A 26,655-nucleotide genomic window follows, 5' to 3' on the forward strand; every position below is an offset into this window, starting at 1 on the left:
ATTCTCACTTCTTCTTCCACATATATTTCAGCAAAAGTGGACAGAATGTACACCTCTTCTTTTATTCTGAAGTATTTACTTTCCTGTAACTGTTCCCTTGTTCTTGATTTTTAAATCGAAAGTATGATGCTTTCATAGTTCCCATGAAGAATACAAGTTCTATTTGGTTTTGTTTTGATTGATTTGGTTTTCATGCAGAAGTGTCCTCAATAGCAAGGCAACATACATCCTCCCATTCATCTCTGAAGAATATTAATTTTCTCTTAGCTCAGGAAATCAAACTCTGATCACCTAACTCAATTTCTAATAATTCTATTAGTCATCATAATTATGATCTTAAGCAGGGAAATCATTTGAAGGGGGAGAAGATGGGATTTTGATTGAATATCCATTTTATACAATAATTTCTGAGGTTGGACCTTCCTTTGTACAGATGGGTACTCTGTGCTAACCACACAGAACCAGTGAAAGGCTTTCTGGGCAGATATCTGCGAAGGAAATTAATCGAGACAGAAATAGAGAGAAATATGCGCAACAGTGACCTCATCAAAATTATAGACTGGATTCCTAAAACATGGCATCATCTGAATAGCTTTTTGGAAACACACAGTTCTTCTGATGTGACCATTGGTAAGTTCTAAAACTGCATATGCCTTCCTCAAGGAACTTGGTGTCCTTGGTAAAAATTGGCAGATTGGATAAACAAGTGACTGAGCCAAATTGATCATGTTAGAAGAGTCCAAACAGTCTAGCTGACATTATTTCCCTGAAATTTTGCCCTCTTCTTAGCTACAATAGTCACAGGGATCATTTTGTACAGAAAATTCTGGCTAAAAAAATGTTCATAAAAATGTAAACTAGCCAATGTTCTCATAAGTTTTTAAAAAGTAATTTTAATGTCATAAGTATACAAATGACAGCTGTTTATGTCATTAGATATTAATGCTATTAGTACTCACATTTAAATAACACTTTGAATTTTTAAGGGGCTTTCCCAAGTACCATGTGATGAAGGTTGGATATTTTGCTGTTGTTTGCTACATTTTTGGTCCAGTGATAAATTGATTGGTAAGAGGAACTCTTGATATGGAAACTCTTTCTATTCATGAAAAAGGGCAAATCATCTGCAACTTAGAAACTTAAAAAGATGTCTAGACACTGCATTTGTTATGATTTATCTAGCACTTTTAAGTTTTGCTAAGATATTTGCATATCTAGTCAAAAAATAAACATTAAACACTATGTGCTAAGAACTAAGAATTGAAAAAATAAAAGAGAGAAAAAGACAGTCCTTGTCCTCAAAGAGATTATAAACTAATAAGAAAAACATTAAGCAAACAGATATATCTAAAAACTTATAGAATATAGAAGATAAATAAATAATCTTATTTTATTCTAAAAAGAGATCTTTGTAGAAAGGGTGGTTATAATTTTAATTTTAAACATAATAAAATAGAAAGTAAAAAAGGTTCAGTGATGTGCCCAGGGTTATCCAAATAATGCACGTCAGGAGTAGAATTTCAACCTAAGAATTACCCCAAGGCTGAAGGACAATCTCCTTTTAATACATAAGGAAACTGAGGCTTAATAATGTTAAATGAATTGTTCAGGATCACAAGTCATATACAAATTCTATATACGATGATTAAGATTTTTTTGAAAGCTTTAAGAAAAAACTATGTTAGAAAAACTTTTTTCCAACTAATTGAGTATATTTTAATATTTTATATACAATTATATATTTCAATTTTTCATTGTAAAAAGTCCATTTCTTTGAATTGTTTAAAAAACACTGAGGTAATCTCAGAATTAAGATTCTATGTAAATTTAGGATGGAGATGAGGAATGAATTAATTGGAGGAAAATATAAATTAAAAGTTAAATTCAGTAAATTATTTTTCTAAAAATGGTTTAATCACATTTTTCTATAGTGTAATTTTCACTGAAATCAGAAATTTGTTAAATTACCAAAAATAGGACTTAAAGGAGTTTTTTTTTATTTTATTTTATTTTTAGAATGCTTCTCTTTCACATGAAGTTGATTATTCATCTTACAAACTGTATTTTTGTTTTGTTGCAGGTCCTCGTCTTTTCCTTTCTTGTCCTATGAACGTAGAAGGAGCCAGAGTATGGTTCACTGATCTCTGGAACTATTCCCTAGTACCATATCTTCTGGAAGCAGTAAGAGAAGGTCTTCAGGTATGTAACTCAGTTACTCCCTTAGAAAAGTAAAAATCCTTAAGTGAAGATGGATCACATCCACTAACAAATATAGGTGGGACATTCTGATGAAATCAGATTATTATTCTTACCCTTTCCCATCATTATTGTATTGATATTTAAATAAATTTTGTTTCTCACTTTAGGCACATTGTCTTTCTTTTCCATTTCAGTGATTGCTAATTTAGTACTGTCTTTCCCTTAATCTCTCTGACCTTTCCCTATTTTCCTGTTCTAACTTGATCTATTTCATAATACAGCACATACATGAGGCTTTTGAGGCTTTTAAACATTGTTTTATGATGCATATAATCAGCATTATAAATGTGGGAAACCAAAGCATATCCTTGTCATTGAAGATGATTGAAAATGCTTGAAGTTCCTCCAAGATCATAAGAATGACATTCTGATTTTAGCAAAAGAGGGATTTTTTGTGCTTGTTCACGTAGTTTATGTCTTCCCATCACAACTATATCTTATTTATATAACCCTTTTGTAATCTGTAATATCTATTTCTTTCATTTATCCAGCTAGTCTCTATACTACCACAATTTTTTTTTAGCATTCTTTACTTGGTTAGCCTATAACTCTCTTCAACTTCATGGTAAACACTCCACTTTGCCTCAACTTCTGTTGACATTCTTCCTTTTAGTTTAGCTATTTCCCTTCTGAGATTTAAAGAATTCTGCTTGTTATGTATCATAATCCTTTTTAACTCTAGATAATTGAAATTTTTCTTATTGTCAGTTTTATTCTGTTTCACAAAATGGTTAAAATTTATGAAGTAAAAATTTAATTAGTGAATAAATTACATTAAAATAGATTGCCTGAAATGAAGATCTCTTGACGCATTTTATTTTAATTGGCCTTTTGGTTTAATGTTAATTCTTTGAATGAGCTTGCTTCCTTTTTCTTTTCTGCCACACTTTGTTGTTATTCTTTTTAATACTTATCCAGTTAAATGAAAATCTGAGATTCAAAAGATATTTCAAAGTTGAAATATATTTCTTGAGGAAAGGTCATCATTGTGTTTGTAATTCTAGTACTGTATAGTATATAGTATGTCTAGTATAGTAGTTACTTAATAAATTATATGTTGACTTGAACTGTATATTTTTTAGCTTTTAATTATTTTATTTACTCCTATTTTCTAGATGTATGGTAAGAGAGCACCATGGGAAGATCCCTCCAAGTGGGTACTTGATACATACCCATGGAGCTCTGCCTCATTGCCACAAGAAGGTCCCGCCTTACTTCAGTTGAGACCAGAAGATGTCGGTTATGAAGGCTGTATGTTAGCAAAGGAAGGGACAACTTCTAAGCATAGTCCACAAACTGAAACAGAGGGGGATCCTTTGGTGAGAAGTGAATGGTTTATTCTTATTTCATTTAGTCTTAACAACAGTGTAAAGTTGCATGGGCAAAGTTCTTGTGGTTGTATATGTATTAAGGAGGTCTTTGAGATAATCAAGTTTTTTTATAGTTGAGAAAAGAGAGGGGTACAGAAAAATCAAATAATTCCTGATATGTATAATCAATGGGAGAATTCAGATTTGAAGCCAAGTCTTCTGATACCAAAAATTGATATTTGAATTATATTTTGTTTGAATGAAAATTTCAGAAACATAGAAGTTAAAAGAATACTTGAAAAAATAGCAGATATCATTCCTGAGTCTGATTCCATGATGGAATTGAAGAAGCTGATATGGTCTACTACTTGAAGGAATACGATTAACACAGAAGAAAAGGGGAAAAAAAATTAATCCTCTCCTTTCTTTGTCTGCTTCCATATTATATGGTTTAATTAGTTTAAATATCTATAGAGTACTTCAAAGTCATAAAAGTCCAAATGATTATTTCCCAATACATTTTAAGTGTATCTTATTACTAGAAGCAAAGAATTTATTATTTTGTTTTGCAAATTACTTTCTATAAATAGAAGCAAAATTACTACGTGTGAGGCCCTAAACTATTCACCAGAATACTATATTTTAAAAATGAATAGCTTCAATGCATTTATCAGAGAGATTCTATTTCCTCCTCAAATTGAGAAGAAATAATAAAAAAAAAATCATAAAAACTATTCTTAACTAGAGTAAAACTGTGGTTTTTTTTGTTTTGTTTTGTTTTTTTAGTTGCTATTTTTACACTTGACATTTAAAGCATTATTTTGATTTTGAAAGTACACATTTTCCCCATTTAGGTTACTTCTCTGGTAAAACAATCCACTTCATCATGAATTACCCATTATCCCATTGGTTCATATGATAGAATAATTTAAGTTGAAATGGTAACTTGATTGGCTCAGACTTAGAATCACCTAGAATAGGAAAATGACTTGTCCAGTGGTACAGAGCCTGGACTTGAATCAAGGGTTTCCGAGTTTCCAAGCTAGTTCTCTCCTCACTGGTTCTCACTTTCCTCTTTTATTTATATTCCAGCTTTCTCTTCAAGTACTAGCCTATTTGCTGAAATTAGAAAAAGAAAGTCTTGCTTGACCTTTATGAGTCTGCATTCTAAGGGAAAGAAATTAGTAAAAGACTCTTATTAACATAAAATAGCTTTCCCTCACATTGATCACATTGATAGACCTCTTTAGCCATGGACACCTCCTGTGTTAAATATTTTCCTCTTTATTGTTTCTGAATCTACATTTGCTCCAAAGTCAAAAGCCTTAAATTCAAAAATCTGTGTCTCAGTCTTTTTTCCTTTGTGCCCTTGAACAACTCATGTAATCACCCTTCCTGAGGATATAGAACTAAATGAACTATGAGAATCCTTCCAGCTCCAAATCTATGGCATTGTGACATATTTTCATGCAGGAGTTAACAAGGTATTTAAATGGATCATCAGATCTTTAAAAGTTAGTGCCTAGCAATATGCTCTGTATGCAGTATGTGCCTAATAAAAGCAAATTGATTGGTAGCATTCTAGTTATGGTTGATGAGCTCTCTTACAATTCACTTTCCCTCAGGCAGCTACTAAGTTCACCTTTCTCATGGGTTTCTCATACCCTGCTTTTTTTGAATTGAGTTGAATTACAAGTTTCTGAAAACTTGCTCTTCCATGCAACTTTTGATCTCAACTTGGAGTGCACAGAAGCAAACAGCTCTTTATGTTGACCTTACCGCCAATGACTTGTATTTGATCCAGTGTAGGAGCTTTTCTCTTTTCTCTGGATTTCATTCTTCCTCAAGAGATCTCTGTGTTTAGGGCTTCTCACTCTGAATCTCTGATCCTCTCCACTTCTTTTAGGCATTGGGCTTATGTTATCCTTTTGTTATCATGTTGTCAGGAATTGCTTGTAACTCCTCAACATCCTGCTATTTAATGATGTTCCAAAAAGCAGCCAATTCCTCTGGTGCACAAAACTCTGACAGTGATAACACCAGCCACCATGATGACATTTGGAATTCATCTCTTGAAGAGATTCTTTAGAGGATCTAAAGTTAGATAGGTATAGAATTTAGCTTAGCACACAGAAAAAGGCATTTCCACTGAGCAGCTGCCAATGCTTGACTCACTAGAAGAATAGTTTTGCCATTCTCATTCATTTTACTCTGAAAAGTTTGTATGTTAAGCAGAGACTATACACAAATGTCTTGAATTAGATTAAATTTTAAGTAACTCTCCTGTCAACAGAGAACTTATAGCTCTCCTTCAAATCTAAGCAATATAGCTGCATTATTCAATATATAAAAAATTAAAGTCTCATTCTCCATAAAGGCTTATATGTACTTGTCTTGGACTAGAATAAACATTACCCCAGTCCATAAGAAAATTGAATGCTAGAAAATTCAAAGCAGCTGATGTTGTTTCAGAAAGTGATTTTGGTGCTTGTGTAGAGCAGCTGGCTTCATTCCACTCTAGCCTCTCCTTTTCTCCAGGGGGGGAGGGGGGTGAAGGAGGAGGGGGGCAGAAGATGGGGTTGTATGTTTGTGTGTTGTGAGAGAGAGAGAGAGAGAGAAGAGAGAGAGAGAGAGAGAGAGAGAGAGAGAGAGAGAGAGAGAGAGAGAGAGAGAGAGAGAGAGAGAGAGAGAGAGAGAGGAGAGAGAGAGAGAGAGAGAGAGAAAGTATGTGTGGATGAACACTCATGACTTTCTGTTGCCATTCAATGGTTTCTGCTTCTTTCAGCCAAAAGCTCAGATGCTTGGCATCGTCTCCAACCATGGGCCCAGATGTCCAGCTGTGATACAGTTTCCTTTCCAATCTCCCTGCTTGAATAACAGATATTCACAACACTGAATAAAAGAGTTATCCTGCAACCCTGTTATATCCTTATGCTTCCTTAGTTTTTCAAAGTCATAGTTAAGAAACACAGCAGGGAAACCAAGGGAGATGTGAAATTCTGAAACCATTTTTCCCTTTCTTTTGGGAGGTACAAAAATGTGGCTAAAGGCATCTAAAGCTCTTCTATGTTACTTTTATACATATATATATATATATATGAACATATGTATGAATGAATATATATTTTCTTTGTATGTACTTGTCTATATAAATTTTTTTCATCTTTTTCAGATGAATATGCTGATGAAGCTACAAGAAGCAGCCAATTATTCCAGTGCACAAAGCTGTGACAGTGACAGCACCAGCCATCATGATGACATTTTAGATTCATCTCTTGAATCAACTCTCTAGAGAATATAAAGTTAGATATAGGATTAAAATTAGAAAACAATGCATTTCCACTTAGCCACTGCCAGTGTTGGAGCAGTCAGTCAAAGGTCCCTGAAAAAGAGCTCTATGCTATGAAAGGGCAGCACATTTCAGTCAGAAAAGTCAAGATGCTCAATTGAAATGGAAAGCTTGAATTTGTTTTTCTTTCAAGGCATTTCTGTCTCTATGGAGTTATACAAGTAAGGCTCCATTAATTAACTGGAAAAGGCCCTATGCAGAGGACCACCAAGCAGATTGCACATAGGTTAGCCAAAACTGGATTTTTTTTTTCCTCTTTAAAAGTTTACAATAAGATTTTTTTTTTTTTGGATTGTTTTATTTTGTTTTCCATTTCCCCCTTGGCACCTCCCTTATTTGGAGAGAAATAGGTTCTTTTTTTGTTTTAATTCTGAGGTGCTGCATTCACCATGCAGGGCCTGTGTTTTCCAGATCCAATGCTATCCTTACCTCCTTTGTGCCACATGGCACTGGTCACATGACTCCAGTAGTGTTTGTGTTGTGCTACTGCCCATTCCAAAATGGATGCCAGAGGCTCTTTTCTCATAAGCACAAATGGCATTGTGCAACCACCAGAAAACACTACTGTGATATGTTAGATAAGTGCCAAGTTAATTCCAAACTGCCATTTCCACAGTGATGTACTCCATCAACTTTTTAGTGTGCAAGTCACCGTTTTTATAAAATTGTTTTTACCACAGTGGTCCTTTAAATTACCTACCTACTTCCCAACCCCAACAAAAGTTTTCTACAAATTATTAGGGAACACTGACAAAAGGCTTGTTTAGGGACTCATGTGTGTGAGCCTTTTCAGTGGACGAAGGAATATTTCCTATGGTGCTGTCTCACTGCCTTAAACCCACTTTCTGGAACAGTTTTAGAGTTGGTTTAACTCTTAAAAATTGGTAACTCATACTGTCTTTTCATTTTACCAACAAGACATATTGGTTCACACAACAGCCTAATATCTGTAGCCATGATTTTTTTTTTTTTTTTAAAGAAATGGATAGGATCATATTTTTATCTTGTGAAGAAATTGCTTTGTCTTTCCTTGGATATAGTCATTTACAAGTTGAGGGAGGAAGCTAAGATCTATCCAGTGCCATTGGATGGAACTTTTCTGAAGGCTTGATATTTTGAAATTCCTCTCCAGCAAGAGCTGGAAGCATTTGATGGAGCATGAGCACAAACTTTTGGGATTTTTCTTTCTCTCTTTTTTCTTCTCTTTTCTATCCCTACCTTTCCCCTGCTTTTTTTCTAATTTGACGCATGGTGTTTTGATTGCTATGTTGTACATGAGAAAAAGCAGCATTGAATCACAATGGAAGCAGTGACATACACTGTGGAAGAGGAAAAGTTTATATTGTAAAAGGAGGGTTAGTTTTGCACAGTCTACTGGGTGGTTATTGTAAATAAAAAAGGCCTTGCACAAATCAAACAAACACACTCACACAAATTGTATTTTATCCTGTTGGTGTTGAGATATTTCTCTTGCTGAGATTTCCTGTATGTTGCAAACAAATACAGAATGCAAACCCTAAAAAGCTGTTTTTATCTGGTGTGTTTGTCCTGTATTTACAGTTGGTATGACTATGCAGGAGTTATCAGTGATGGAGTGAGCATGTTTCCAATCTGTACATGAAGCCAATACATTTTCAGATATTAATGGTTTTAAAGTGTATCTAGCATGGCAGGCTGTAAACAGATTGCATGATAAAACTTGATGGGATTCATTAGTGAAAGTTCTGGCCATAAGAAATAATTAGGTTCAAACACAATCCAAGGGCTTGGATAATGGTGCAAATATGTGCTGCACCATTAAAAAAAAAAAAAAAAAAAAAAAAAAAGTGTTACCTTCAGGATGTACAATTGGTGCTACTCTCTGTGACCACCCAGGGGTCGTTGCTATATAACACAAGACAAAGAAATCCCTGCAGTTTTCAGTGTGTTACTAAGTCTCTAGGTCTCTTTGTGGTGCTATTGTCCTAATAGAATCACAATGGAGTTCGTGCATGTAGAATTTTGAAAACTTGATTTTGGGGCCCCGAAGGTAGATTGGTTCTGTGGTGTAACATTGACTTGTGTAGCTGGCTAATGTTTAGTTGCCCTTGTAATGAGACATGAGTGAAAAAGAAAATTGGAAAATATTTCCCTGCCATTTCTGAGAAATTCAAACACACCATGAACAACATAGACAGAACCTCCTGCAATACATCTCAGTGAGTCCACCTAGTTTACAAATGAAACTTGTTTGTGAAACATTTGTCTGTATACATTTTATATTTTGTACATTTTTGATGTAACATATCATGTAAATAGACAGAAACAGTGAAATAAATCATCTGAAAAGTTTTGTAGTCTTTGTAAAGCCCTGATAATAACTATTTGGTGTCCTCGGACTTAACTGGATGATGTATTTTCTATTGGTTTATCGTTTCTTTAGCTTGTAAACCAGCTTGCATATATATTTTTTTTTCATTTTTCCTTCTGGCAAATGTGTATGCTGTGTCTGTCTAAATTATTACTTTGCCATTAAAGTGGAATTATTTATTGAAAACAAAGTCTGATGTCTATATAATGAGAAACATAGAATAAATATAGTCATTAAAAAAGCATGTACTTATTAATGAAGTGTCGAGGTTTAAAATGTGACTCATATTAGTAATATACCATGATTTAGGACCAGCCCTAATAATTCAGGTTCAAGGCCACAATGCAATAAAAATAATGACTTTACTAATAACAAAAGAAAAAGAAACGTAATTTTCAAAATTAAGAGATATAATTTAGATAAAAGAGATTCTACCCTCTCATCCTCATTGACCACAACTATCAGTCAACAAGCACCATTACCCTTAGGATAAATCTTAGGATAAATGAAAGAAAGAACATTGAAGGGAAGACACTTATGAGGAGAGAGAAAGAGCACTTCATAGCAGGCTTAGTCCTGGAAAGAATTTAGCAACAATCTTTATTATGGGAACACCTTTTATAGGGGAAATACAATCTTGGGGGTTTCTCAATGAAGGATTAGGGGAAAATTTTCTAACTCAGAGGAAAGGATCAAGGAGGAGTCAGCTAGAATGCACTTGACAGACTAGACTTGCCTAAAGTTATGCTAATCATTATTTCAAAGGTTGTTTAAAGATGCCCAGAGGATTGAAGGATCCTCTTTGGAGGCTGATAAAGAGTTCTATTCTAACAATCACTCTATATAATCCAGTTAGGTTATGCCTGATAATAGCAGGTTGGGCTTCTTCCTGAGGAGAAATTAAACTCAAAATCCACTTCATAGAGACTGGATTATAGTAAAAATGCAAGCAAGACCAGGAAACCCATTAAGAATCTATTGTAATAGTCTAGAAGGAAAGTGATGAAGGCCTTAGTTGCAGTGATGGCCATATGAGTGGAGAGAAGGAGGTATAGAATGTAAAAAGATTTGGCAAAATTTGGACACATAAGCTAAGAATAAAAAGCTGAGAATGAGTAACTAAAATTAGTCATGCTCAACAGAAATGGGGAAATTTAAAAAACATGAAGGGATTTTGTTTGTTTCTGTTTGAGGGGAGAGAAGGGAACATAGTGAATATAGTTTTCAACATGTTGAATTTGAATTACTAGATAAAATCTAGTTGGAAATATATACCATTTAGCTAACATAGAATTATGTCTTGAGAGAGAATTTGAGAACAATTATCTCAGAGACGATGATTAAACATATAGGAACCAATTTCACTAAGTCAAAAATAAAGAATAGGTAGATGAGAAAGAGTGGTTACTGATGTGAGTGCTGTAGGTATCACATAATTTTGGCAGGCACCAAAAGTCGGGATTTGGTCATGTAATGAATTCACAAGTGCCATTCTCTTTAGCAAAAGATAGATTTATTTAGGGAAGAGGTTACAGACAAAATTAAACGATAACAAAAGGATAGACATCAGGAATGGTAAACATGAAATAGAATTGGGAGAGCATTTGAAAGACAAATCTTTAACTGGCAGTATAAATCCTGAAAGGGACCTAGCACCCCAAAACAGTTAGCTATAAGGAGGAGAAGAGTCAGGAGAGTCATCCCAAAGCATGCATGGGGTTAGGAGATACCACATGGCATGAGAAGGGACAAGGGGAAAGCCACTATAAGGCAGAGTGCTGTGGCAGTAGCCATGGAATAGCTCATAAGTAGATTTTATAGGGAAAATTTAACTTCAGAGACATGACTGGATTTCTGACAAGGCATGGCGAGGTGAGATTACTCAAGATCCTTACAGAGTATGGGTCTCAGAGGTTTGACACAATTAGGATTTCTGAATGAATGATCTCCCCAGAGGGTGGGACCACTATCATACCTTGTAGCTGCCTTCCTTAGAAATTCCTTTGCTAATTACACACAGCATTAAAGACCTCAGTGAAGGCTGTAAGCCAGAGGTCCTTAGCCGTTTTTCTAAAAATGTGACTAACACTTCTTTTCAGTTTAATCATTATGTGCCAGACACTTTGCTAAACATTGGAGAAACAAAGAAAAAGGTTCTGGTCCTCCAAGAGCTTATAATCAGATAAGATAGACAATATGCAAGTGATTAGAAACAAAGAAGATAAATACAGAAAAAATTGGAAATTATTTCAGAAAAAACACACACACACAAAAATGGAATTTTATCTGGAACTTGAAGGAAGTAAGAGAAAGGAAAAAAGGAAAATCATGACTCTCTTCTAATAAAAAGGCTTTTAAGTACATAAAATAAATACATCAGATCACAGAGAAAACCAGTTCTATTGAAATGCAGTTAATAAAAATAGATCCATAAACCTCTTAAATTAACAATCCCTTCTTTTTCTAACTTAAACCAGAATTGAACATTTTGCCTTAGATTGATTAGAATTATTCAAATCAAGGATTATGTGTATTTGCTGAACAAGAGAAGCATTTTTCAAATGATTTACCCCATAAGCTAATTTGTCTTCCTTTTAGATCATTACTGAGTAGACCACTTTTTTGATTTAGTGGCCAAACAATTGGACTAAAAATTATAGTCAAAATGATTTGGGAACAATTTGCTGATCATATGTCAAATAGTTGATGTGGTGATTTTTTCTTACTGAGAGCTATTTGAATTTTATTTTTCAGGACCTATCTTCATGTCAGAGCCAAGACTAAATCTTCTGACTCCAACTATGATACTGTCCTCATTTGAATATTTATACAATACACACACCTGCACACATACATAACTGCAGAACAGCTAGGTGGTACAATGGATAAAGTACTGGACCTAGAGTTAGGAATACTCATCTTCCTGAGTTCAACTCTGTCTCAGATACTTAACTATCTGTGTGACCCTGGGCAAATCACTTAATACTGTTTGCCTCAGTTTCCACTTCTGTAAAATGAGTTGGAGAAGGAAATGGCAAATCACTCCAGTATCTTTCCCAAGAAAATCCCATGAAGCATCAGGCATGAATGAAAATGACATAACAACAAAAACATATAAAGTCTCACTGTTGTTGTTTGTCCTTCATTCTTGAAGAAGAATGACATCATAAAGGTAACTTGCAAGTGAATTGGATTTAGCTGAGGCATGATTGTACAAAGTCATCAGATTCACTCTTTTCTGCAAAGTTATCTGGGTCTGGTGGCAAGATATAGATCAGAAAGACTGGAGATAACCTTGGATGCAATGGAACATATTTGTATACACATATATGTACATATCTATGTATACAAATATACTTTTCAATATAATTGATCTCATTTGTAATACTATGTTTGGGGGGGGTTGGATTAAAAAGCATTGTTTTGGAAAAAGTCTACAGGTTTCATCAGACTGATAAAAGGAACTACTATAGTGCGCAAAAAAATTTACAAACCACTGATTTCATTTTTATAAAGAACTCTTGGATCAGAAAACTTACTCTTATAGTCAGAATCTACTCTACATTTTGGAATCTTGGAAACTTGAAAAATTTCCGAGAACAGTAAAAGATGAACCCATTTGCCAAATAACTCACACAACCAATATTTTGCAGGGATAGTACTTGAATGCAGTTCTTTCTAACTACGGAGAACTAACTAAGAGCAGTTCTCTACCCACTATATAATGTAGCTTCTCTAAAGTAGAAAGGAAATAAGGAAATCTAGTCCCTTTATAACATTCATACATTCTGTCATTTTTCCTCAAGAATATTCCTCAAATATTTTCCCCCTTCTTTTAATTTACTAATAATGTCAACTTTGTATTAAACCTAATTCTCCTCACATACTTTTAAATAGTAGATAACAATTTTTAAATAGATTCCACTTGACCTTAAAACAAGATATGATTTAGTTGATTTTCTTTTTGCATAAGGACTTGGCCAGATGGGTTGACCCAAGTGAGAAAATCAGTTGCAAGAATCTCACTGGGTGATATGTTGCTCTTGAAGTGTTGCCAGTAATGGAACCAGATGGAATCAAGGATGATGTTGTCACCAACTCAACTAAGCTTAAATTTAAAGGAAAAAAAAAAAAAAAGCAGACCTTTAAAGTATCCACTTGTTATGTTTAATTTTCACACTTAAAGAGTTTTATTTCTTTAAAAAATTAAAAAGAAAGAGGTTCTAAAGAAATATATTTTGAACCACAGAATTATAAGTGCTTTGAATATTTAAAACCACTTAAAAGAGTTTAAAAAAAAGAAAAGAAAAGAAAAGAAAAATCCACTCGGCTCCTTGGGGAAATGCACTAAAATTCAGTTAATTTTTTTAAAAATTTAAAAAGTTTTAAAAGGCCAATTTCTATCTTTTAAAAATTACCCACACATATCTTACCCTTCCCATTCTACACCCTACAAGTTCTTATTAGAAAATCACTATAAACACTATTTCCCTATTATTGGGTTTTGAATTTGATCATAACATTTGATTAAGATGAAGAAATATGAATAACTAGGAAAAGACCATAAAAAGTTGAGAACCAGCATAATTTTTTTTTTTTCATTTAGAATGGAGATTTAAATTTTCCTAAATGTAGTTTGGAAAGCATCTAGTTATGAGTATTTTCTATCTAAGTGGCCTGACTGGAATTAATTCAACTCAGTGCTTTTTGGAATTGATGGGAAACTCATTTGCCCTTTTTGAGTCAATTCCCACCCACCTGCCTATCTATTCTCCCCCCCAATTTGGAAGTTATCATTTTTTTTTTCAGGATTGATGAAAGATCCATTCTTATCTTCCTTTTCTAATGAATTAAAAATTGCTTTTAAAGTGAAAAAAAAATTCCTTCTTCCACTATCACAAGAGTAGCATCACAAATAAATTCATTTTGCTTGTCTGTAAGGAGAGACTATTTCTGAAATAATTTGATGTTGTCTTGTAGTTTTCCAGAATTTTTTTCTAGGTAGCATAGTGGATCTAGTGTTATACTTCAAGTGAGGAAGAAGACTTCATTTGAAATCTTATCTCAGCTGTTTGATCCTGGATAATCAGTCAATCAATAAAAACATATTAAGTGCCTACTGTGTGCTAGGCATTATGATAAGCATTAAACATACAAAAAGAAGCAAAAGACAGTTTCTGCTTTCAAGAAGCTCATAATGTTTTGAGGAAACATTGTAGAGGGAAGGCAATAGAATTAAGAGGGGTTATGAAAGACTTCTAAAATGGGGTTTTAGCTAGGATTTAAAGGAAACTAGGGAAGCAGAGGAGAGTATTCCAGAGAAAATGCCTGGAGCTAAGAAATGGAGAGTCTTGTTTGTATAACAACTAGGAGATCAAAGTCATTATTTCTAAGAATATCTGATAAAGAATAGGATTTAAGAATATGGGCAGGGTACAGCCAAACTAGCTTATTAATGGATTAAAAACCAAGTAGAGAATTCTATATTTGATCTCCAGAGGTAATCATTCATTGGAAAGGGAATGAAGTGATGATGTCACTTAATCTCTTTCAGTCTCAATTTATTCATCTGTAACATGGAGCTAATAATAGCACTTACCTTACTGCATTCTTGAGGATCAAATGTGATAATAATAATTTTACAAACTATAAGGTGGCATACAAATATTAACTAGTACCAACTACTAATTATTATAAATATTAATTGTTTATTAACACAAGGGAAATTTGGTTCATGTTCTCAGAGATTAACACAGTTTCTGCCACTTATCTTCAATTTAACAAATGCTTATTGACTGTTGAAGTATGTGTTGCGGGGAATGGAGTGGGTGAGTATATGAGGAATTTAAAGATGGAAAGAAATTTAAAAATTTTTAAATCATTCCTTGTGTTAATAAACAATTAATATTTATAATAATTAGTAGTTGGTACTAGTTAATATTTGTATGCCACCTTATAGTTTGTAAAATTATTATAAGAATATAGATGAGTTAACTGACACATAAAGAAAGACGCCTGTCTTAACTCATATAGCCAGTAACTAATGTAATGGAAATTTGAACTCAAATAATGTAATAAATTGAAAGGAGTTGGGACTAGATGAACAGAAAAAGACCTCCCTTTTGCATCCAAAACCCTAACTGCCTAGGAACTAAAATAATATCTTCCTCACCTTTTTTATCCTAGTATCCATTAAAACTCCCAGGACTTCAGTGAAGCTTTTCCTACTCAGTATTAAGAAAGTATGCCTATTAAAATATTATGCATCACATATGGATGACTTAATTCTATGATATTTGGAATTATTTTAACAGATGATGAGGGATATGTCTCTTAAATCATAACCAGTAATTGTCTATAATTAGCTATGCAAAGATCAAATGTGAATTACTTTTATAGATTATTCATAATGATCCTGATGAGGTTTGGCACATGGCAGAGCATTGTGGGAACCCCTTCTGGTTGGTGCAGGTCCAACATGAAAGAATTCACAAACCCTAAAAGTTAGACTGGCAAAAAAGAAGTTTGTTGGCACTGAGAAATCAGCTTTGCTAGAAGGCTGACTTTCTCAGAGGTAAGATCCAGACAGAGAAGTAAAAGGTCTAGCAGAGAAATGCTGGCAAAGAGATAAAGAGCGGTTAATACTGAGAAAAGAGTGTCTTCTTAGTGGGCAGGGTTCCTCGCAGGCAGCTATGTCAAGGAAAGGTCCCTTGGCATGGCATAATTACTGCTTTTGGGCCTCTGAAAAGAAATGAGCCCTAAATTGCCTTTTAAAAGAGATCTGAAGTTTCAATTGAAAGAGATTATATCAATGTCATTGCCCCCAGGCCTAGGTTTCCAGTTAAATGAAGCCATTTACTGGGAGTGGTCCAGCTCCAATTTTCAGCTCAATAGAGATATCAGGTCCAGATCTCCAGCTAAATGAGACCTCTTAATTTCCCCACAGGGTGGATCCTTGCCAGAAGAGCTTCAGGGCTTACCCCAAAGTTCAAGAAAGACAATTTCAGGGTTTCCCCATCAATCTGAGTACCTCTGGTACTTAGCTTAACTTTGTTTTATAAAGAACAAAGATTCAGTGTTGACATTGTAGACACACACACACACACACACACACATACACATAAACACATATACACATAATATAAGCACACATATGATCTCATAGATATGAGAAATTCCCACTGTGGAAACTTCCTCAAGTAATACAGGTTGCATTTTATTTGTATTTATAGACTTGAATAGTCACCTTGGGCCCTCAAGAGCTTAAATAATTTGCCCATAGTCTCCCAGCTAATTTATCTCGAAGGCAGGTTGTTGTCTTCCTAACAGATGGGATTTTTACTTTAAGAGAACTGACTTTTCTTTATTCACTATACTTTAGAAAGCCAGGCACTTCAGCATTATAATTGTGGAAATATTTATAGAAAAATTGCACATGTTTAACATATATATCTCTATATATGTGTCATATATATATATACATGTGCAATGTATATATATATATATATAATGTATGTATATATATATATATATATATATATATATATATATATATAAAGAGAGAGAGAGAGAGAGAGAGAATTCAGATGGGGGATGAAAAAAAAATTGAACATAAGGTTTTGCAAGGGTGAATGTTGAAAATTATCTATACACATGTTTTTAAAATAAAAACCTTTAATAAAAAAATTAATTAATTTAAAAGAAAGACCTGGTAAACATTTGCTCCTAGGGCCCAGGAGTTCAAGTCTCAACTCTGACCTATACTTGCTTTGTGAGTTACCTAGACAAGTTACCTAAATTCCTCACATTCTGAGCAATTTCTTAGAGTTGCAGAAAAGGTATTGTCCTTTATTTTTACAACAGTAGGAGAGAACATACCAGAATGACCTAATAGCATTAGAAAAGATATCCCCTGTGAGAAAACTGGGACACTGATACATTGTTGGTGGAGTTGTGAAAGAATCCAGCCATTCTGGAGAGCAATTTGGAACTATGCCCAAAAAGTTGTCAAACTGTGCATACCCTTTGACCCAGCATTGCTGTTATTGGGATTATATCCCAAAGAAATACTAAAGAGCAGAAAGGGACCTGTATGTGCCAAAATGTTTGTGGCAGCTCTTTTTGTTGTAGCTAGAAACTGGAAGTTGAATGGAGGTCCATCAATTGGAGAATGGTTGGGTAAATTGTGGTATATGAAGGTTATGGAATATTATTGTTCTATAAGAAATGACCAGCAGGAGGAATACAGAGAGGCTTGGAGAGACTTAAATCAACTGATGCTGAGTGAAATGAGCAGAACCAAAAGATCACTATACACTTCAACAACAATACTGTATGAGGATGTATTCTCATGGAAGTGGAAATCTTCAACATAAAGAAGATCCAACTCACTTCCAGTTGATCAATGATGGACAGAAATAACTATACCCAGAGAAGGAACACTGGGAAGTGAATGTAAACTGTTAGCACTACTGTCTATGTACCCAGGTTACTTATACCTTCGGAAGCTAATAATTAATGTGCAACAAGAAAATGGTATTTACACACATATATTGTATCTAGGTTATATTGTAATACATGTAAAATGTATGGGATTACCTGCCATCGGGGGGGGAGGGAGTGGAGGGAGGGAGGGGATAATTTGGAAAAATGAATAAAAAAAAAATTTAAAAAAAAGAAAAGAAAAGAAAAGAAAAGATATCCCCAATTCCAGAGAGGTACTCTTTTACTATGAAGAAAGATTACATCTGTCAAAGGGACATTGAGTCCAAGGTCAAATCTCAAAATTATTGGAGAATTCAGTCAATACATTTTATCAAGTTCAAATATTATCATATGTTGAACAATTGTCCAAAATCATGTGGCTCAGTCATTAAACATTTATTAAATGCCTAGTATATGCCAAGCAATGTGTCAGGGGACAATACTGATTTATAAAAGCTATTTGTTTTCTTGATAAATATCACCAAAAGTTCTTAGCTATTCAGAATAGAATTCTTTCAAAAGGTAAATCTCCCAGAAAATATAATCATGTGGTAATAGGACAAAGTGCCATTGGAGAACTATGCTTTGGGGGATGATTTCAATGAAAATGATTAATTTAAATTATAATTCTTTGATTCAACTAGAAAAAACAGTTATTTCATCCATATCTGTAATAGCTTATAGAGCATTGTAATGTTCTCTCTAAAATGTAATGTTCTCTGTTGAGGTTTTTTTGGGGTCTCTGGAGGCAGACTTTTCAGTTCAGTAATCACCATAAGTGAAGCCAGGGATTAAAGTACAAATCCTTTATTGTCTCTCTCCAAGTCTTAGCTCCTTTCCTGGGGGCTAGTGGTTAGCTTTCTTATAGTTTCTTTATTATCTCCTGGAGCTGAGCAGCTTTCTGGAGAGCCTTTCAGTCTGGCCTTGGTCTTATTGAGGGAAGTGCAGAGTCCAGGCCAACCACCAAGAAGATCAAAGATTGAATTGAATTTCTCCCTTTGGTTCTGAGAGCTTAAACTCCTGCAGCCAGTCCTTTGCCTTCTCTCTGAATGTCTCTGAATCTGGCTGAGGCTTCTAGTTTATATGCTCCATACTGAGTACAAACCAATCATTATATACCTAGGAAATCATTATTTGTTGTAGGATTAAATCAATGCTAAACTAGATTTAACCATTTTTGTTGTTGTTGTTTTGTTTTGTTTTTAATAGCTTTTTATTTACAAGATATATGCATGGGTAATTTTTCAGGATTGACAATTGCAAAACCTTTTGTTACAACTTTTCCCCTCCTTCCCCCCCACCCTTTCCCCCAGATGGCAGGTTGACCAATACATGTTAAATATGTTTAAGTTAAATACAATATATGTATACATGTCCAAACAGTTATTTTGTGGTACAAAAAAAAAAAATGGACTTTAAAATAGTATACAATTAGTCTATGAAGGAAGTAAAAAATGCAAGTGGACAAAAATAGAGGGATTGGGAATATAGTCATCTCCCAGAGTTCTTTCTCTGGGTATAGCTGGTTCAGTTCATTACTGCTCTATTAGAACTGATTTGGTTCATCTCATTGTTGAAGCGGGCCTCATCCATCAGAATTGATCATCAATTGTTGTTGAAATATATAATGATCTTCTGCTCCTGCTCATTTCACTCAGCATCTGTTCATGTAAGTCTCTCTAGGCCTTTCTGAAATCATCCTCTTGGTCATTTCTTACAGAACAATATTATTCCATAATATTCATATACCACAATTTATTCAGCATCCACTTAGTCTGCCACAACATTCTCGCACATACAATTCCCTTTCCCTTCATTAAGATTTTTTGGGATATAAGCCCAGTAGTAACACTGCTGAATCAAAGGGTATGAACAATTTGATAACTTTTTGAGCATAGTTCCAAATTGCTCTTCAGAATGGCTGTATGTATTCACAATTCCACCAACAATATGTCAGTGTCACAGTTTTTCCACATCCCCTCCAACATTCCACATTATCTTTCCCTGTCATTCTAGCCAATCTGACAGGTATGTAATGGTATCTCAGAGTTGTCTTAATTTGCATTTCTCTGATCAATAATGATTTGGAGCATCTTTTCATATGACTAGAAATAGTTTCAATTTCTTTGTCTGAGAATTGTATGTTATCATTTGAAGAATGGCTTGATTTCTTATAAATTAGTCATTTTTCTATATATTTTGGAGATGAGGCCTTTATCAGAACCTTTAGCTGTAAAAATGTTTTCCCAGTTTATTGCTTCCCTTCTAATTTTGTCTGAATTAGTTGTGTTTGTACAGAAACTTTTCAATTTGATATAATCAAAATTTTCTATTTTGTGATCAATAATGATGTCTAGTTCTTCTTTGGTCATAAATTCCTTCCTCTTCCATAGGTCTGAGAGGTAAACTATCCTATGTTTTTCTAATTTATTTATAATCTCATTCTTTATTCCTAGGTCATAAACACATTTTGACCTTATCTTGGTGTATGGTGTTAAGTGTGGGTCAATGCCTAGTTTCTGCCATACTAATTTTCAATTTTCCCAGCAATTTTTGTCAGTGAGTTCTTATCCCAAAAGCTGAGGTCTTTGGGTTTGTCAAACACTAGATTATTAAAGTTATTGGCTTTTTTGTTCTTTGAACCTAACCTATTCCACTATATCATTACATCCTTACAACATCCTTATGAAGTGCTTCCAGATGGGGAATTTTATCAATATCATAATAAGAAGCAAACATGATTTTTATTGAGTGGGTGGGAATCAGGAGTGGGAAAAGACAAGACAAAGAAAAGTAAATGTATGATATAAAAACTAAAGTCATTAGTAAAATTTATAAAATGAACAAAATGTCCATTTTACAAAAAATATCAAAAAGGTACAGATTAGCTAACCCAAACTCCTTACACTAAAGATGAGAAAAATGAGTTCTAGTTAATTTAAGGAATAGTTTGGGTGTGATCCCTAATTGCCAAACTTTCAGATTCACACATTTGAAGATTAAAATTCAGTTGTATAGATTATGTACTTATCTAGAACCAATTGTTGCCCGATTAGCTTATTTTAAGAAGTGACTCCCTCTATTTTGTCAAGTTATAAGGCTTTTAATTAATGTTTGTTTTTGTTAAGTAAGTAAATAAAGCATGCATTTATTTTTATTTAAGGCCAGGACTTCTCTCTGAATTAACTTGATTATCTTTCAAATGTTGATGTTTGTATATTTTGATTTTCCAACAATTCCCTAATTAAATGTTTCTGTTTTACATTTTTAAAGGTTAAATTGTTCTCCCACTCTCTTATTCCAGAGACAGTTTCATTACAATTTATTTCAGAATCTGCTTTGCAGACTTCTCTCTAGCGTATGAGCCACAGTCTGAACTGAATGCAGTTCTATGCGTTCCTTATATTTCCTAATCAATTACCCTGAAGACAAGCAGGCTTTTTCTTCATCATGGTCTTTAATTGTTTAGTCATAGGATACTAAAATACAAGAGACATCTTTAGGCACTAGCATAGGCCTTTAAAATTTTACAACTAGATTATAATGTGAGGCCTGTGTTATTATTTACCTTAGAATTTAATCAGTGCTTAGGTTGTATATTAAACAGAACCTATTCGAACTAAACTTGTACACAAAAATATATGAGCTTAACATAGTTTTGAAAGTTTAAATATTCTCCAGGTGATGATGTTGTCTCTTTGAATCTTGGAAAACTGTACTCTCCAAAGTCATGGGTAATCAATGACAGAAGCTGGAAGTGGCTAAAGAGGTTGCACATGGGAAATAATACAATCAGAAAAAGAGGTGAGCCAAGTTATTTAGAGAAGGCAAGAGATAAGATAGACAATTAGCTGCACTCACTTGTATCACATATAAAAGAACCTGGAGAATCTGCAGTCTAGCAGATTGCAAACCTTTCTGTAAGATAGGAAAATATAAAGTTCATATAGATATGGATGGATAAGTTTTGATCTGCTAAAATAGAGATCACATTTTTAAAAGTGAAATATAACTTAAAGGCCCATACCTTTAAATTATATTATATTACCTTTAAAAGTGAATAGATGGAAAATGTATTATCTCCAAGGGGATAATGGATAATATAGTGTCATGAAGTGGGAGAGAATAAAGCAGTCAAAGAAGAAAGAGAAACTGAGGTAGGATAGAGATTAGAGAACAATTTAATATTTTATTTGAAAGGGAGAGATTTACTGGGACCAAATGAATCCATGGTTTGGTTCCAGGGCTGAATGAGACTATCTTTTTTAAGAATCCAGCAGGAATGTCAGATACAAGATTCCTTTATAAGGTAACAAGAATGAGGACATAATGGGGGAGGTACCAAAGAGGATCCTGATATTCTAATGATGTCTAAGATCTAAGACCTTTATCCTATTAAACATTAAGAGGGAATGGTTATTACCTGAGGCAGGGTAACTGAATGAGACAATTAGGGAAACTGGGTCAGGACATTAAAAGAGAACTGTAGCACAACAGAAGGCAGATCTTTTGAATGGTAAGAGAAGAGTAAAATAATGAGTATAGATCTCTATCATATTCCCCCCCTTTTTTTTCCCCCTCCTTTTTCTATCCCTTCTCCCCTAGACTTATAGCATAGCAAGGTACAGGCAAAGTGTGGGATAGGATTTCATGGGCAAAAAATAGCATAGGATAGAAGTAATAGGATAGAATAATATAGCAATATTATGCTTTCAAAAAGCATGGTATTACAGTACAGTCTAGTATAGTACAGAATAACATAGCATGCCATGGTATTTCAACTCTGCTTCAGAGAGCACAACTCCATTGGGCTGGCCACATTGAATACCAAATGTACTCTTGCCAAAAACGTATATATTTTATTGAGAATTCACACAGGCAAGTGCTCACAAGGTGGTTTAAAAAAGCAACACAAGGACATTCTCAAGATATCTCTTGGGACAGCTAGATGGCAAAGTGAATAGAGCACCAAGCCTGAAGTCAGGAGGACCTGAGCTCAAATTTGACCTCAGATACTTAACACTTCCTAGGCAAAAACACTTTAACCCCAATTGCCTAAGCAAAAAAGAAAGAAAGAAAGAAAGAAAGAAAGAAAGAAAGAAAGAAAGAAAGAAAGAAAGAAAGAAAGAAAGAAAGAAAGAAAGAAAGAAAGAAAGAAAGAAAGAAAGAAAGAAAGAAAGAAAGAAAGAAAGAAAGAAAGAAAGAAAGAAAGAAAAAGAAAGAAAGAAAGAAAGAAAGAAAGAAAGAAAGAAAGAAAGAAAGAAAGAAAGAAAGAAAGAAAGAAAGAAAGAAAGAAAGAAAGAAAGAAAGAAAGAAAGAAAGAAAGAAGAAAAGCTATCCCAAATGTTTATATGGATTATGTATTTGTGTCTTACCTGTGGCAGAGCATTCCAAGCTCCTATTGCTCTCATTAATCACAATTGGACATGCTGTAACTCAATTCTAATATAGTGATGTCATTTTGATCATCTTTGAAAACAAAGGACAAACAACAAGAAGTAATTGCACATATAATAATGACATGGCTAGTTTTAGTAGGATATAGAATATAAGAACAATGATTATTTCTCTCATATTAATAATCAATTATTGAATTAGGGTCAGGATTTTTTTTTTTTTTTTTTTTAGAAACCTATAGGTTATTTGATCTTAGAAGGACATTGGTAATGGATGAGATTGTCCAAATCTCTGGGGCACAGGCTTTTTGATCCCAACTGGGAGATCCCACTCAACTAGAGAATCCTATATTAGAATTTAATCTAAGGTGAATTCCTATCCTTTGTGTTCTATTCCGGCAAGCTTGAGCAGGCAGAGAGTGGCAAATCCTTATGCTAGAAACTGAGTGACCTGGCTTGAAATGATCTTTCTTTGTCTATGAATGACATAATCATTCATGTCCCCCAGTTCCTCATTAAAAAGGCCCTCTCATTTTAATATTCATTCTCTCAGTATTTGTTAAACAATCAGTTGATTGCCATTCTCAGGAACACCTACTCTTCTAAGAGCTTATAAACTCGGAGTAGGCTGCAAGAGGAATCTTTGGCATTTGAGAGTACCACTGATCCCTTTTATAAATTATCCACTAGGATAATTAATAAAGTGATTAATAACCCAGACATTGTCTCTCAATTATACTTTATACATAGTAGGGGGAAAATCATTAATAGGAGTTCTTTCTTAATCTACAATTTAAAAAAATACATTTTGACAACTGTATTTCAAGTGTAATTGCTAGAGATACTTCAGTCCCTGCATTAGGATGTGAGGACAGGTACATAACTCACCTAAACTACTAACCCTAACACACATGGTTTGAGAATATGAGAAATTTAGACTTCCTTAGCAATGCTACAGTTACAGAAAGGATAAAAGAAAAGGTATATCATAGAGTGAAATACCTATTCTCCTAGCCAAATTGCAAGGCAAAGTTTCAGATGTGGCCTCTGTCAGGGAAGCTCCTTATTTAATTTAAATGGGAATTTAAAATGATGGTGGGTATTTTCATTTATCTTTTGGAACTGTTTATTGTTCATTCTTAGATTTCCTTACTTTTATATAATAACCTTTCTTTCCATAATATTGTGTACTACCTTCTTATAAATGGCTAGTCATCCTCAGTATATTAAATAATATGCATATGCCATTTTACTCAAAAGTATAATATACGTATGAATGTGTGGGGAAAATCATGTGCACATACACATGAATATATTTTCCCATTGAGCAAATCTAGAAATGATAAACTATAATATGTTAAATACATTGCATTAAAATTTATATAGATAGTAAATAAACTATATGATGAAATATAGCTTTCCAGATTTTCTTCCAGTATTTATATATACATATTTGTGTATATGTGTGTGTACATGAGAATATATACATACATACACTATATACATATTATATGTGTGTACATGGAAAAATCTGGGAATAATACACACACACACATATCCAACTGAGGAAATATCTGGGAATGTAAATCATTAATAATTATGATATATATATATTGCATGAATATTTCCTTTATACATCATAAAATATTATAGTTATGAAGCATATAAATATTCTAAAGTATAGTAATGTGAGATACAAACATATAATTCCCAAATTTAACCCCAGAATAGATTGAGTACCAAGAGAGTCAAAAAATCCTCCCAAGTAGAAAGACCTTTCTAGATTGAAAGGATGGATACTGGTTAGGAAACATTCACAATTAACAAAGATGATTGAGACTGAAGAAAAAGGAATTCATTTGTTTTATATGAGCCATAAAGATAAAAACAAACAAAAGAGTTGCCCTAAGTATGGAGGCTGGAGTTGGCTAGTTGGTATGGTGACCAGATGGTATGGGAGATAAATAAGAACAAATTCCAGCACTGCCTTCTAGAAGGGCAAGGGCAGAGTCTCTGAGGCTTTGGAAATTTCCTTCCTGACAGAATTAATTGCAAGAAATATGCAAGGTTTCCAGAGGACCATGGATAAATAATGTACAAAGTAGATAAAAATGTATTTCTCTTGCCAAGCAAATATGGCCAACTGGCTTGTAGAATAAAGTAAATTTTGAAGTGGCAGAGAAAAACTGTGACCATTAATTTCAGAGAAAGGTCAGATTGTAGATCTCTAAAATGACAGGAGTTAGTCTTGCCTAGTTCTCAGGCTTTCAGAAAATCTCTGGCCACTATCTTGTACACTGATTCTTTACTAATCATACCCCAATCAGAGGTCTTCAGAGATCTCTGGCCATCGCCTCTCCGAGTAGTGGTTCTCACGTCCACCAGAGCACCCGAAGAGAAGACACAGCTCTAGCAAGCTAAGATCTTTATTCCATGTATTCACACCCTGCCCTCTCCAGCACTCTTACTAACCTCCCACTGACACCTGTTGAACTCCCATTGAACTCCTCCTACTTCTTGGTCCCCACTGCTTGTATAGGATCTATGAGGTCAGATGCACAGCCAATAAGTGTCCCACTGATGATGCAATCTCAATGCAACCAGAGCTTCCATTTATGAGGCTGTCTACACTGATCACAGAAGCCACATCTGAGTGTCTCAGACATCAAGGTCTCTTTAATTCCTGATTGCATTGTGTGAGGCTCCTGCCCTGATTCTTACAATTCCCTTTTCTTGTTTAGCGGGGACCTCTCACCACATCAAGCTAACTTTAATATCAATAATAGCTCATTTAATCAATAAGATTACAGAGTGTATGAAATAGAAGAAAGGCAAACAAAAATAAAATAGTAAGAACCAGGCCCAATAGGGGCCCAAACCAAGAAAGGATAACAGGGTGTTTAATCTGCTTATGAAAGTCATGTTCAAGGAGGTAGGATGTCATAATTATATATACCCTTTGGTATCTAGTAAAGAAAGGCACAGAGGAAGGGAGTATGCCCTGTAGCACTACCTCACTAATTTTGCCAGGTGGGCGTTTTGGTTTTTCACCCACTAATTTAGAGGCATTACCTACAAGTGGAAAACAGGGTGAAGCCTCTCCCTAGGCTACTATATGGGAGAAGCACACAAGTCCATTGTCCAGTTCTATCAGTCTCTGGTGTTGTGCATCAACCCGGAAGTCCATTTCAGCTGTTACACTGATGCTATGTCTGCCATCTTTGGTGTCACAGTCAGGAGGGATGTGGCTGTCATCAGAGTCTGAAGGGCTGCTGACATCTGGGTGATCCTTCTGGGCAGGTGGTGATGCTTTCATTGTCTGGTCCTTTTCTTTTTGATTTCACAGATCCTGAATGTTTCTGGTTGGGAGCCACTCCTCTGCTGTTGGGTCTGCATCTGGAATGACAAGAGCATACCCAGGACCCCAACCTTGACCCAATCCAGGCCCTTCCAGATGCCATCTAAGCCCTTGTTCGCCTGTATGTTAGTTAGCAGCATTTCTGCGTG

General features: G+C 34.4%; 1 protein-coding gene and 1 long non-coding RNA gene across 2 annotated transcripts in view; one reads left to right on the forward strand and one right to left on the reverse strand.

Annotated features, from left to right (window-relative positions):
- Positions 1-9,458, forward strand: part of NAV3 (neuron navigator 3) — a 490,821-nt gene extending 481,363 nt beyond the window's left edge. Inside the window, 4 exon segments of the mRNA XM_074270837.1 lie at positions 434-630; positions 2,081-2,199; positions 3,375-3,578; positions 6,742-9,458. Of these exon segments, the coding sequence (XP_074126938.1) occupies positions 434-630; positions 2,081-2,199; positions 3,375-3,578; positions 6,742-6,861 (640 nt within the window). The 3' untranslated portion in view covers positions 6,862-9,458.
- LOC141544535 (uncharacterized) lies at positions 1,987-25,686 on the reverse strand. Its single transcript, XR_012482642.1, has 3 exons — positions 25,621-25,686; positions 23,128-23,221; positions 1,987-2,219 (listed from the first exon to the last, which is right to left on the reverse strand). It is a non-coding gene; the product is annotated as an uncharacterized LOC141544535 (long non-coding RNA).
- Between the last annotated feature and the right edge of the window lie 969 nt (positions 25,687-26,655).

This window comes from Sminthopsis crassicaudata, chromosome 5 (assembly GCF_048593235.1).
Source record: "Sminthopsis crassicaudata isolate SCR6 chromosome 5, ASM4859323v1, whole genome shotgun sequence".
NCBI classification, from domain to species: Eukaryota; Metazoa; Chordata; class Mammalia; order Dasyuromorphia; family Dasyuridae; genus Sminthopsis; species Sminthopsis crassicaudata.